We start from the raw sequence: 15,361 nt of genomic DNA, 5'->3' as shown, positions 1-15,361 counted from the left end.
CTACTCTATCCTCTGCAAACCTCTTCATCCCCGAATATATACTACTTACTGTATTCATTTCTTGGTCTCCCCCACACTTCCCTCTAGTACTAAATTGGTGATCCCTTGATGACTCATAATGTGTCCTATCAACCGATCCCTTCTTTTAGTCAGCTTGTGCCACAACTATGTTGTCTCCTCAATTCTATTCAGTATTTCCTCATTAACTATATGATCTATTCATCTAATCTTCAGCATTCATCTGTAGCAAAACATTTCAAACGCTTTTATTCTCTTCTTGCCTAAACTGTTCATCGTCCATGTTTCACCTCCATACATGGCAAACACTCGAGACAAATACCTTCAGAAAAGATTTCCTAACACTTAAGACCATACTCGATGTTAACAAATTTCTCTTCTTCAGAAATGCTTTTCTTGCTATTGCCAGTCTACATTTTATATCCTCTCTACTTTGACCGTCATCAGTCACTTTGCAGCCCAAATAACAAAACTCATCTCCTACTTTAGATGTCTCGTTTCGTAATCTAACTCGCTCAGCATCACCTGATTTAATTCGACTACATTCCATTTTCCTTGTCTTTCTTTTGTTGATGTTCATCGTATATCCTCCTTTCAAGACACTGTCACTTCCGTTCAGCTGCTCTACCAAGTCATTTGTTGTCTCTTACAGAATTACAATGTCATCAGCAAACCTCAAAGTCTTATTTCTTCTTCCTGAACTTTAATCTCAACTCTAAATTTTTCTTTGGTTTTCTTTACTGCTTGCTTGATGACAGATTGGATAACATAGGTGATAGGTTACAACCCTGTCTCACTCCCTTCTCAACCACTGCTTCCCCTTCATTCTCCTCGACTCTTATAAATGCCGTCTGGTTTCTGTGTAAGTTGTAAACAGCCCCTTCAGAATTTCAAAGAGAGAATTCCAGTCAACATTATCAAAAGATTTCCATAAGTCTACAAATGCTATAAAAATAGGATCATTATTGCCGCGTGTGTTCCTAAGTTTTTCCGAAATCCAAACGGATCTTCCCCGAGGTCGGAATCTATAATGTTTTCCCTTTTTCTGTAAAGACTTCCTGTTAGTATTTTGCAACATTGACTTATTATGAAAAATGATAGTTCGATGGTTTTCACACCGGTCAGCACTAGTTTTCTTTGGAGCTGGAATTATTACATTCTTGTTGAGGTCTGAGGGATTTCGCTTGTCTCATACATCTTGCCCATCAGGCGGAAGAGCTTTGACATGGCTCTCCCAAGGCTAGTAGTAGTTCTGACGGAATGTCGTCTACTCCTGGAGCCTTCTGTCGACTTAGGTTTTTTCAGTGCTCGTCAAATTCCTTTCCCGGTATCGTATCTCCCATCTCATCTTCTTCTACGTCCTCTTCCATCTTTATAATTTGGCCTTCAGTTTCATCTCCCTTGTATAGATCCTCTATGCACTCCTTTCACCTTTCCCTTCTTTGCTTAGAACAGGTTTCCTAATTGTGCTCTTGATATTCATGAAGCTGTCTTTCTTTTCCCCCGAAGGCCTCTTTAATTTTCCTGAAGCCGGTATCTATCTTTCCCCTAGTGAAGTCTACTTCTAAATCCTTACATTCCTCTTCTAGCTTTTCCTGTTTAGCCATTTTGCACTTCCTGACTGTCTCAGTTTTTTAAGCCATTTGTATTCCCTTTCGCACGCTTTATTTGCCGCATTTTTATATTTCCTCGTTTCATCAGACAAATTCAATATCTCCTGGGTTATCCAAAGATTTCTACTAGGCCTTGTCTTTTTACTTATTTGATCCTCAGCTGCTTTCACTATTTCATGCCTTAAAAATTGCCCATTCGTCTTCTACTGTATTCTTTTCCCCTGTTATAATCTATCTTTGCCTAATGCTCCTTCTGAAACTCTCAATAACGTCTGTTTCTTTCAGCTTGTACAGGACCCACCCCCCTGATTTCCTAGCCTTTTTGCAGTTTCTTTAGCTATAATCTACAGCTTATAACGAATCAATTGTGGTCAGAGTACACATCTGCCCCTGGAAGTGTCTTACAGATTCAAACCTGGTTCTGAGCTCCCTGTCTTACCATTATATAATCAGTCTAAAACTTTCCGGTGTCTCCAGGTCTCTTATTCTTAAACCAAGCGTTGGCGATGATTAAATTATACTCTGTGCAAAATTCTACCAGGCAGCTTCCTCTTTCGTTCCTTTCTGCCAGTCCACAGTCACCTACTATTTTTCCTTCTCTTCCTCCTCCTACTATAGAATTCCACTCCCCCATCACAATTAAATTTTCATCTCCCTTAACTATCTGAGGGTAAAAATCGTAGAGAGAGACCAAGAGATGAATACACTAAACAGATTCAGAAGGATGTAGGCTGCAGTACGTATTGGGAGATGAAGAAGCTTGCACAGGATAGAGCAGCATGGAGAGCTGCATCAAACCAGTCTCAGGACTGAAGGCCACAACAACAACAACTATCTGAATAATTTTTTTTTACCTCATCACACATTCCCTCAATCTGTTTATCATCTGCGGAGCTAGTTGTCATATTAACTTGTACTATTGTGGGTGCTGGCTTTGTATCTATCTTGGCTACGATAATGCATCACTATGTTGTTCACAGTAGCTTACCCACATCCTATTTTCGTATGCATTATTAAACCTACTACTGCATTGATTTTGTATTTATAATCCCGTACTCGCCTGGCTAGAAGTCCTGTTCCTTCTCCCACTGAACTTCACTTATACCCTCTATATCTAATTTCAACCTATCCACTTCCCTTTTCAAATTTTCTAATCTTCCTGCGCGATTAATGGATCTAACATTACAGCTCTGATCCGTAGAACGCCAGTTTTGTTTCTCCTGATGACGACATTCTCCTGAGGAGTCCCCCCCCCCAGAGATCCCTATGGGGACTATTTTACCTCCAGAATATTTTACCTAAGAAGACGCCATCATCATATAACCGCACATTAGAGTTGCATGCCTTCGGGAAAAATAAATATGTAGACATGAAGAATAAAGATGTAGACTATTAATGAAGTTTGTTATATTTAATCAACATTAAGAGATTTCGCGTAAGAAATTCAGAGGCATTACTTCTCATCACGCCCTCTTTCAGTAAACACCCTCTTAACGTGTTGTTGATGCACTAAACAGCCTGAATCGTCCTGAAATTGATGGATACGCTCACTGGACAAGATATTAGACGTCCCCTTCAAAGAACACACTGGAGGTATTAGGGCGCCGAAGATGGTGTGGAACTGGCATCAGACTGTCACGTGATCCTCCACCGCTGGCTGAAGTCAGGACAGTGAAGCAGTGTGTCTATGCCAGCCGAAATCAATGCATTGAGATACGCCGACGTGGAGACGTGACAGAATGGCGAAGAGAAGTTGTCGTATTTGGAAATGCCCATGACCACACCGTAATTGAAGTTGCCTGATTTGTTGATGTTTCGGTGCATATTCTCCAACGTGTCTATAATAAATGGTGTACTACTCGCAGACATGTAACACGGCATACGACGAGTTGTCGTGAAAGGATTCTAACTGATTGGAACTGGAGATGAGAGTCACTTGTTTGCAATGGCTACCGGTTAGAAGCAAGACAGGAATTGTTGTTATCCGTCCCATCTCACTCAGTAACCGAGAGAACGTTGCGAAGAGATCCCCCTCAAATAGCCATTCTGAATCGCAGACATAAAGATACAGGTCTTGAATGAGCTAAACAACATAGAAAGTGGACAGCAGTAGACTGGAGGCATACATGATGATGATGATGTTTGGTTTGTGGGGCGCTCAACTGCGTGGTTATCAGCGCCCGTACAATTACCCAATCTTTGCTCAGTCCAATTTCGCCACTTTCCTGGATGATGATGAAATGATGAGGACAACACAAACACCCAGTCATCTCGAGGCAGGTGAAAATCCCTGACCCCGCCGGGAATCGAACCCGGGACCCCGTGCTCGGGAAGCGAGAACGCTACCGCGAGACCACGAGCGGCGGACTGGAGGCATACAGTGTGTTCCGACGAGACACTATTTTGCCTCTTTTTGAAATGGTGCTAGGTGTCGAGTGAACCGACGGCCTAATGAAACGTTTATCCTAAAGTGGTGGAAAGCAGACATAGTTCATGCCAGAAATGGGTCTGCTATGTATTAGAGGTGTTTTATGTACCAGAATATGAACCAGGATATTTACATCAACATTCGCAATGACCAAGTGCTACCCTATCTTCTACACCTTTATGATGAGTATGCTGTCTCCCAAGATGCAAACAATCATGTTTACAAGGTTGCACACTTACATTCTTGATAGAATGAATGCTAAAGCATCTTATCGCATCTAATGGTTCAAATGGCTCTGAGCACTATGGGACTCAACATCTTAGGTCATAAGTCCCCTAGAACTTAGAACTACTTAAACCTAACTAACCAAAGGACATCACACACACCCATGCCCGAGGCATGATTCGAACCTGCGACCGTAGCAGTCCCGCGGTTCCGGACTGCAGCGCCAGAACCGCTAGACCACCGCGGCCGGCTTATCGCATCTAAGCTGGCACGCTAATTTACTCGACCGTAATCCTATAGAATACGTGTGGGACTATTTGAAACTGCAGGTAAAAGGTAACAATCAACATCTCCACAGTTTCGTAGCTGTGAGGATTCTAATCATCCATGAGTGGCTTGAGGTGGATATAGCATACGTGAATAAACAAATGGTCTCTCTTTTTCACCGAACCGTGCGGTTCTGGGCGCTACAGTCTGGAACCGAGCGACCGCTACGGTCGCAGGTTCGAATCCTGCCTCGGTCATGGATGTGTGTGATGTCCTTAGGTTAGTTAGGTTTAATTAGTTCTAGGTTCTAGGCGACTAATGACCTCAGAAGTTGAGTCGCATAGTGCTCAGAGCCATTTGAGCCATTTTTCACCGAAATGAGGCTTTTGTCGAGGTTACAGGCAACGTAATACGATATTAGAGTGATGTCTCCCAGGGATGAATAATTTGTTGTAAATACTGAAAGAACAGAAATAACAACTATCAAATATTAACAGTAGTATAGCTAGGTTTGTTTCTCATCCACTTTGGTTGGTTGGTTGATTTGAGTGAGGGGACCAAACAGCGAGGTCATCGGTCCCTCATCCACTTTGTTTGCATTTGTAACTTCACTCGTTCAGATCAGTGCCCTACCCATGACGTCACAAGCCACTCCTCCTTATCTATTACATGACCAGTCACGTCCCCCCTCTTATCTCTGACTCCACAAACCAAGATGGCGCTAAGCCCCGCCACTTTCCTCCAATCACAGTGCAATATAACACCGCGAAACAGCCAATCACGGCTGAGTACTTAAGAGGTCAATCAGTATACAGCCACCATGTTCAAAAGAATCTGAACAATCTTTAATATCTATCAAAAGTACGAAAAAAATGTTTATGTCAAATACTGTACCTATCAAGTCATATGAGCACACACGGCATCAAAAATTACGTAAGGTATGTAATGTGCAACGTGCCCACATCTAAAATATGTAAGCTTCGTCATCAACAAAACACACATACACAATTTTTATGCTATGAACTTACAAGTTAAGCATCTCTTGTTCGATCACTGTACCATGCTCATTTAAAGCCTAACGGACCCTCAAATTATATGTTTTCCACATCTAAGTTGTTCTGTGATGTTTATCAGGTGCTACAATGTTAATTCAACATCTAAAATGTCTGCGAAATTGTCCATCTAAATTGATATCTAAAACATGATTGTGGACTATCTAATTAACTGCTCCAAAACTATTTCCACCGTGCGGGATTAGCCGATCGGTCTAAGGCTCTGCAGTCATGGGCTGTGCGGCTGGTCCCTGCAGAGGTTCGACTCCTCCCTCGGGCATGGGTGTGTGTGTTTGTCCCTAGGATAATTTAGGTTAAGTAGTGTGCAAGCTTAGGGACTAATGACCTTAGCAGTTAAGTCCCATAAGATTCACACACATTTTTGAACTATTTCCATGTCTAAACTGCTACAAAACACATCCGGCTAAAAAGTAACGTCCTAAGCAAGTGGTTGGTATTTAATTTTTAGGCCTATGTTGTTCATAGTGGGACAAAGATCGTCTGAACTGAACACTTCCCCTGTTATCTCAGTCTGTGAATACGCCATAGGTAAGAATTTAAAGACTTGTTGTACAGCGTGTTTTCATTAGTTGGTAGTTCAGGATTTTTTATCTTTGCAGCACCGAGGTATAGTTTCTGCTTTCGCCTTGGTCGTATTACACCTGTCTTCATACACAATATACAGTAATGACAATGATAAAATTACATAGAGTGTGACACATTAAGAACTATACAAATGTCATTTTTTCTTTACATCATCATGAATCGAATAGGAAGAAGAAAAAACATAGGAGAGATGGTAATACTGATGCAGCCACTGTCCACCATTGTTGTTGCTAGTGGATGTAAATGTAAATTTGGTGTAGCTGTGCCAATTTTAGAATGTAAACGTTCCAATAAAATTCTTCTGAGCCTGTGACAATTGCTTTTTAATTTGATCCTGGAGAAACTAATTCAGGAAATGAAAAAGAGATCGCAAAGCGTGAAGCTAAATGGAAGAATACAGTCATTGGGATATATAGAACATAAGCAAAGTGGAAAACTAAACAGCTTGCCACATTGTTCAACAGGCATAATAACTTAAAACAGGAAACTAACCAACGTATTGTCAATGGGCCTAAGGTTATTTCAGTGTGAAGCAGATAATTTCATCAAAAAATTTATTAATTCATTGTTGTTGTTGTTGTTGTCTTCAGTCCTGAGACTGGTTTGATGCAGCTCTCCATGCTACTCTATCCTGTGCAAGCTTCTTCACCCCCCAGTACTTACTGCAACCTACATCCTTCTGATCTGTTTAGTGTATTCATCTCTTGGTCTCCCTCTACGATTTTTACCCTCCACGCTGCCCTCCAATGCTAAATTTGTGATCCCTTGACGCCTCGGAACATGTCCTACCAACCGGTCCCTTCTTCTGGTCAAGTTGTGCCACAAACTCCTCTTCTCCCCAATTCTATTCAATACCTCCTCATTAGTTATGTGATCTACCCATCTAATCTTCAGCATTCTTCTGTAGCACCACATTTCGAAAGCTTCTATTCTCTTCTTGTCCAAACTATATATCGTCCATGTTTCACTTCCATACATGGCTACACTCCATACAAATACTTTCAGAAATGACTTCCTGACACTTAAATCTATACTCGATGTTAACAAATTTCTCTTCTTCAGAAACGCTTTTCTTGCCATTGCCAGTCTACATTTTATATCCTCTCTACTTCGACCATCATCAGTTATTTTGCTCCCCAAATAGCAAAACTCATTTACTACTTTAAGTGTCTCATTCCCTAATCTAATTCCCTCAGCATCACCCGACTTAATTCGACTACATTCCATTATCCTCGTTTTGCTTTTGTTGATGTTCATCTTATATCCTCCTTTCAAGACACTGTCCATTCCGTTCAACTGCTCTTCCAAGTCCTTTGCTGTCTCTGACAGAATTACAATGTCATCGGCGAACCTCAACGTTTTTATTTCTTCTCCATGGATTTTAATACCTACTCCGAATTTTTCTTTTGTTTCCTTTACTGCTTGCTCAATATACAGATTGAATAACATCGGGGACAGGCTACAACCCTGTCTCACTCCCTTCCCAACCGCTGCTTCCCTTTCATGCCCCTCCACTCGTATGACTGCCATCTGCTTTCTGTACAAATTGTAAATAGCCTTTGCTCCCTGTACTTTAACCCTGCCACCTTTAGAATCTGAAAGAGAGTATTCCAGTCAACATTGTCAAAAGCTTTCTCTAAGTCTACAAATGCTAGAAATGTAGGTTTGCCTTTCCTTAATCTATTTTCTAAGATAAGTCGTAAGGTCAGTATTGCCTCACGTGTTCCAACATTTCTGCGGAATCCTAACTGATCTTTGCCGAGGTCTGCTTCTACCAGTTTTTCCATTCGTCTGTAAAGAATTCGCGTTAGTATTTTGCAGCCGTAACTTATTAAACTGATAGTTTGGTAATTTTTACATCTGTCAACGCCTGCTTTCTTTGGGATTGGAATTATTATATTCTTCTTGAAGTCTGAGGGTATTTCGCCTGTCTCATACATCTTGCTCACCAGATGGTAGAGTTTTGTCAGGACTGGCTCTCCCAAGGCCGTCAGTAGTTCCAATGGAATGTTGTCTACTCCTGGGGCCTTGTTTCGTCTCAGGTCTTTCAGTGCTCTGTCAAACTCTTCACGCAGTATCCTATCTCCCATTTCATCATCAACTACTTCCTCTTCCATCAAATTTAAAGTATGTGATGGAGTGCTAGTGCCAGGGTTGTTATTTGGACAGAAACCTTAAGCACTACAAAGAAAGATGAAGAGAACCTGTTGATCTTGAATCATTAGAAAAATCTTTGCACCAATCAACGAAGATAATATCTGGAGACATAAAAAGGACCAAGAACTACACGACCTGATGAAACAACCAAACATCGTACAGAAGATGAAAGCGCAAAGAATAAGCCTGGGAGGGCACTTTGCCGTGCTAAGGCTGTGTATACTGAAATCTGATGGTATTCGCCCAACTGAACACCAAGGAAGCGATGGGAGGATGAACTGCATAAGGACCCTGAGCAGCTGAATGTCCACGAGAACTAAATCGAAAGCGCACAAGTTCGCCATCTATGGAGGAACACTGTAAAGATCAGTGCACGATCTTCAGGGTCCGTGATCGCTGAAATGTGTGAATGTGTGACCGGGTCACAATCCTACAAAACTACCGTCGTTTCGGCTACTCCTGCAGGCAACCTTCATCAGGGTGACTACTCCTGGCCAGTGGTTCTTCTTTGCGTATACTACTTCAAAATAGGTATATGCCTGTCGCGTACTATGTACAGATTGAGTGAGAGGATCAACGGGGAGGGATTTTAGATGCTGTTGCTCGGAATAGTTCATTTTAAATTTTATTACTTGCAACCGGCAATTCCAGTGGATATTATCAACTTGACGTAGCGCTGCATGCCTATTAGCTGAGTTATCAGCTGCTGCAGGCCGGCGAGCCGCCCCTGCTTACGAGAATGTCCCATCCTGTGGCGTAAACACCACACCGGAAGCACTCACAGGCCTGAGGTGCCACCGGATAATACGCAAGCATCACTAGTCACGATCGTAGTTCCCACTGGATTCGCTGATAACCAACAAAAATCAATAATAAATATACATAACAATAGAATCTGATGTCCTTTTTCGTTGATTCTGATACTCAAACGAAAAACATCATATGCCCAGACACCCAGTCATTTTCAAATAATTTATAAAAAGTGCTCAAAAAGTCCTGTTACGAACTTCTAGGACCTGTAGTGCGGCTGACTAGACAATATTTTGCACTGGAACCCATGTCCGAAAACGTATCGTTTCTGTGGTACAGCCGTTTAAAAATGTGTTTGCCATATATGTATGCATCAGGATAGTCATGGTGGGGGGAGGGGGGTTACGTCTGATCGGCTGATGCCATTTGACGTCTGTCATATCTCTCTGACATTGTTCTAGGCTCTTTCACGTAAGTGTTAGACTCGCAGGGCCGGCCAGAAATTCTGCACGCGTGCGGTGCTCCTGCACATGTGCAACTTCCGGGTCACAGCGTGCACGCCGCAGCCGTCAGCGTTCATGTAGTGCATGTTTCTACGCACAGATGTCGCTTTATCCACTTGCTGAGATACTCTGTACCGGCGCATTCTAGTGCTCTTTCCACAGCTTGCAAGCCAACCATGGGAAGGTATTTCGCGTATTAAACATGTAAAATACTGTCACAGTCTACTCATTGAGACGTTTACTTTTATGTTAACAGTTTAACCCAGTAAGACAAGTAATACAGTTAACAACTGTGGGTTTTTATTAAGGCAGCTTGACTGACGGTACGTAAATACGCGTAGTGTTTTTGATCTAGTATTTAAGAAAGAGAGCACTTAGCGACTTCCAACGAACCTTAGTCATAATTTCAAATAACATTAAACTAATGCAAGGTTTCCTATAACTAATTCTCGGTGCCCTGAGTTATACCCACATAATTTCTGTCTCACTGACCTCTGAACAGAATGACAACCGCAGACCTCTCGATGATGACCTGTGCCATTATTGCTATATCTTTCATCAGTTCCGTCTGAAATCTGCACAATAACCGACAATTAGATGAATGTTATGTTTTATCGACTTCAGCTGAGCGTAGCCCTTCACACTTTTTTTTTTTAAAGAACCTAAATGTAAGTATACAACAATCGGTTTAATGACCAATTTTCCTTATAATAATGTAACATGGAGCAGAGTGAGGCAATAGTGCACAGTTAGTTAGTAAACAATAATTTTTAATTATGAAAGGAATAAATCCAAACACGTTTATCACTGGTCATGAGAAATGATATAGCTAATATCGGGCACAAAAGCACGGCTCATTGACAAACGCGAGCAGTTGCGGGAGATTTTCATCACTGATGCTTGATCAAAACGACTGAGAACATAGATCTTCCGTTCTTTGCTTTTTCACAGTACGTGCCATTTCTCAGTACTTCTCTGTTAAAGTTACGGTCACCAGGGGTAAACGAGACTGGGTATGTTGCGCTCTTGCTTGTACCACATAAACAGGGAAGAGGAGCCGCCGCCGTTCGTTTAGGACACATGCCTAATAACAGATGTCGCTGTCGCTCGCTGTCGCACACGTCTGCACAATGTGCAGCGTTTGGCCGGCCCTGTGTTAGAGGAACATGGTTGAGTCACGTTTGCAGAATATACCGAATTGATTCTTCTATATGGCGAAGCTCAAGGTAACGGGAGTGCTGCTCGTCACCTTTATCAAGATCATTATCCACATCGTCAGACTCGATCGCACATCGTTTTCACCACAATTACGCAACGGCTTCGAGAAAAGGTCAGCAGGCGTGACTGTGGTGCCGCACACCAAAATTGGAAGACAGTGTATGTGAGAACTAGTTAAGTTTCCTTTTTGTTTCTTTGGTTGATAATTAGTGGAATTGTGAAACAAGTGATGTACTAGGTCAAGCTAATAAATTACCAGTGAAAGTGGTCGCGTAACCAATATGTTTTAAAATGGTTGTAGCAAGAAAATAGTAAGTTTCCGGGCATGAGTTCCAATTTAAAATATTATCTATTCAGTCCCCTATACGAGTATTAGAATTTTGTAAGGGGAATTTTAGAGCACTCTGTATAAAGCACAAACAACAAACAGACATCCTTATAAGGTCTGCCCGCAATACTAGCCGAAAATTAGTTTTCTAATATCAGAACCCGGTCTCAAGCCCAGAAGAATTTTATTACACTGTGACAGTTCGTACAAATGAGATGTCTGCAGTAGACTTTCGTGTTATGGTGAATTACAACAACCAGATTTATCTACCTTTCTTTTATGTTCGATATGTTCACTGCAGTAAACAAGTAACTCTGAAAAGATTTTTCAAAACTACTTCAAGTATCAAAATATAAAGAGTTTTGTAAAAACATTATTTAGCTTTCACTATGTGTGCAGTACAGATAGTTCTTATTTAATTATTTATAAGCGCACTCAGTGACATACCGTCAAATAAACTATAACAGAACTTGGTGGATAAATTTTAAATCTTGACTTTTTAAGATGATAGGAAACCTGAGAGTGCATATTTCAGACTTTGTGCTCGGAAAATTTCATTAGCAGTTTCGTTTCGTAAATTTATTAATATTTATATAAACTTGATTGAAATTTCTCTTAATTAGAGATACGAAGGAGAGCCCTGTAATTATTTTGGAGAAGATTTAATAGCCAAGATCGCATTCATTACTATTTATCCCTGGTTACGGGTTTCAACAGTTAAGATGTCATCTTATGACCTTTAAACATTTTTTGCTATGCATCCTGTTCCATTACGACTTTATCACACATGCCATGTTGACGTTCTATTGGATGTTGTGTATCGCATTACACACAGGTTTCTTAAAAATAAAAACCGGCTTCACAAATAAAAACAATACTGTTAAAATGCCCCTTGTGTAACTAGGGATGTCCGCACATATAACATCCCACTGATGCCTGTTGGATGTTGAATTGCGTAACTATGCACGTTTCTACACTTTTTTACGTTTACATCACGAGTTACATACATCATGGATCTACATTCCTTGATGTACACAGATCAACTGAACTGAACTGTGTACTTCAAAGAATGTCGATCCATGGTGTATTTAACTCATCTAAATGTGAAAAAGTGCAGAAATATGCACTGTTACGCAATTCAACATCTAATAGGCATCAGTTGAATGTTACGCGTGTGACATCCCTAATTGCACTAGCGGCTTTTTAACTGCATTGTTTTTATTTGTGAAACCGGTTTTCATTTTCATTTTGAGAAACCTGTGTGGAATGCTCTACACAATATCCACTAGAATGTCAACATGATATGTATGTGATACAGTCATAATGGAAGGACGTTTAACAACAAGTCTTTTAAATATCAGAAGATGGAATTCCTAATTGTTGAAACCGGTAATCTGGAATAAATAGTACTGAATGCGATCTTGGCTACTAAATTTTCTCCACAACTTATATAGCCTGTTCTCAACATATTACTTTCACCCGTAAATAAATGTTGTGTGTCTACTAATTACTAAACGGCTGTCCCAATGCACAATCACAGTTGCAGGTTGCCTACCTAACGTCTTCCAGGGGCAACAAAAATTTTATTTTCAATACTTCATACAGTTGATGACAGAATTTTAAAATTTAATGTGCTGTCGTAATCTGCTCATAAGAGGAATAATCTTATGTTAATTTTTTAACACAGCAAGACGAGTATAACAGCTAGAAACTGAATATATGTTCTGCGGCAGCGTAACTGATGGCACACAAATTACCCAGAATATATTCATACAGTATTTGTGAATAAGAGCACTTAACGACGTCCAACAGACTTCGTGCATAACTTAAAATCTTTACAAACATTTTCTCGCTAGTGCCCCCACAAAATGATTAAATGAAAAAAAGTTTATAGTTTACTACACTTTCGGTGCTCATGTGATAAAACTCCAGCATCAGGTATGACGTTTCCATTTATTACTTATTTAACACTAACTCCGCACGCAATACATTTTGCAGACAATATTCACATATACCACTGAATGCACCTGCAAAATTATGTCATTGAACAACACATAGTTCAGGAAATAGGACGTCATGTCTGAAGAACTAGCTTTTCCTTAAAACGGAGCGCAAGTTACTCGGACTGTGCCCATCCAGTGCTTGATGGAGAACTTAGCATCATCCAATAAACTTTAAAAATAATTTCAGATATTTTCTAAACTTCTTTTCGCTTACAAGCTTAACGTCAAACATTTAAAATATTAATTCACTTGTATAGTAATCAGACTTTGAAGCTGTTTTATGCATAGGAGTTCGATTATTTATAGAATCGGGGTTGTCAGTTTGTGTGGGTATTTATCACGTAATTTAACTACCTATTGAAAATGAATTATATGTGTCACTCTCAAATGTTTTTCAGCATGCACTCGGAAAATCATTGTGCATGCTGAGGACACTAAGTGTGTGAGGAGATGCAGAGTGTTTAGATGTAACAGACCTTCCATCTTCTTCTCTGAATTTAACTGAAAAGTTCATTCACTTTACGGCACTCGGACGAGTGAAAGGGGTTCATTACATCAGTCACACAATTTGCTATTATTCGAACCGTGGGCCTAGACCAACCTGCGTACGGCTTCCTCTATGTATAATGAACTATAATTTACAATTTTCTTGAAATGATAACAGTCTCTCTAAATTAAACATGGATTATTTTTCACTTTTAGCCAAATCACGGTCCCTCATCAGATTCCATCAATCGAACGGCACTCAGCTCGCTTAACCATAGATGCCGGTTTCTTCCAACTATCTCACGGTGCGAAAAATTCAGTCGTTTAGTTACTCCAACAGATTGTCAACCTATGTTTAAGACGTGGTAAACTTTATGTAACACTACGCGATCTTCGAAAATACTTGAAAGTCACGATTCTACGCACTTTTACTTCGCAGAATTACTTGCTCTGAATATATACCACAAACACGACTCATATTTTTTTTCTTTCCCCTATTAGACTCAACATACCTCAGAATTAAACGCTTGTCCACGCCTCTGGGTCGCAGTCCAACCAATAACCGTGGTCACTCGCTATCGACTGACGCTTTGACGACTGGGAAGCGCCTACCTGTGACTTCCAGACTTTCTACAACTTAAGCTATATTGCAGCCGCCGAGAATGAGCTGCTGATATCGGTATTTTAATAAGAATATCAATAATGACATCCTTACGTTACACACACATGTCCTTAAGTTACAGGAACCTTCAGATCCAGGAAATAAAAGACGACAGCAATAACGTGCGCAACTGAAAAGAAAGGTACTTGGGCAACACTGTGCCCTGTGACACTCCTTTGGCACCACATTTCTGTTTGTAATTGTCTTACGCTTTCCTCCCCATATACATATCTGTTAATTATGTTCAACTGATAACAAATCAAACTTTGATATCTATTATAGAAAGATACAAAATAAAAAGTTATTGTATTCCGCAATGACAAGATGACAGCTGCGTTTTCCACTACAGGTGGGAGCACCAGCAACCCGCAGATACTGACGAGCAACCAGAAAATGATGACGACAGTCACGCACATGTCGACGACATCTCTCATGTAAGTAACGCCCTCATTGCTGAAACTATAAATTCATTTTTCGTATCAGAGCTAAATAATATTACAGCTAACAATGAACCTGCTCTGTCGTTTTCTTTCCACACCACTAATTATGTAAATGTACGTCAACTACGGGAAACAATAATAATTATGTTTATTATTAATACAACTACTCTTTTATATAAATACGTCTTTTCTTGAGACGCTTGCCGTCATTTGTGTCTTACTCTTTCATGCGCCCGCTAGAAATGTGCTACTTGTGACTATAACAAGATAGTGACAGCTCCACTCAATATGGGATTGTCAAAGGAATGCAAGTGTCTTCATATTGAAGCTGGTGTCCTATATTCTCACGCCATGAACCTATATCGTTAATTCCTCAGACTCTTTTGACGTTAGGCCGGCCGGAGTGGCCGAGCGGTTAAAGGCGCTACAGTCTGGATCCGCACGACCGCTACGGTCGCAGGTTCGAATCCTGCCTCGGGCATGGATGTGTGTGATGTCCTTAGGTTAGTTAGGTTTAAGTAGTTCTAAGTTCTAGGGGACTTATGAACACAGCAGTTGAGTCCCATAGTGCTCAGAGCCATTTGAACCATCTTTTGACGTTAGCCT

General features: G+C 40.6%; 1 protein-coding gene across 1 annotated transcript in view; it reads left to right on the top strand.

Moving 5' to 3' along the window:
- LOC126183787 (SET and MYND domain-containing protein 4-like) overlaps positions 1 to 15,361 on the top strand; it is a 187,201-nt gene that overhangs the window by 40,138 nt on the left and 131,702 nt on the right. The window contains exon 3 of the mRNA XM_049926026.1: positions 14,665 to 14,749. Within this exon, the coding sequence (XP_049781983.1) occupies positions 14,665 to 14,749 (85 nt within the window). The remainder of the gene's footprint in view (positions 1 to 14,664; positions 14,750 to 15,361) is intronic.

Source organism: Schistocerca cancellata, chromosome 4, assembly GCF_023864275.1.
Source record: "Schistocerca cancellata isolate TAMUIC-IGC-003103 chromosome 4, iqSchCanc2.1, whole genome shotgun sequence".
NCBI lineage: Eukaryota > Metazoa > Arthropoda > Insecta > Orthoptera > Acrididae > Schistocerca > Schistocerca cancellata.
The sequence above is the reverse complement of the archived record's forward strand: the minus strand, read 5'-3'. Positions and strand labels throughout refer to the sequence as shown.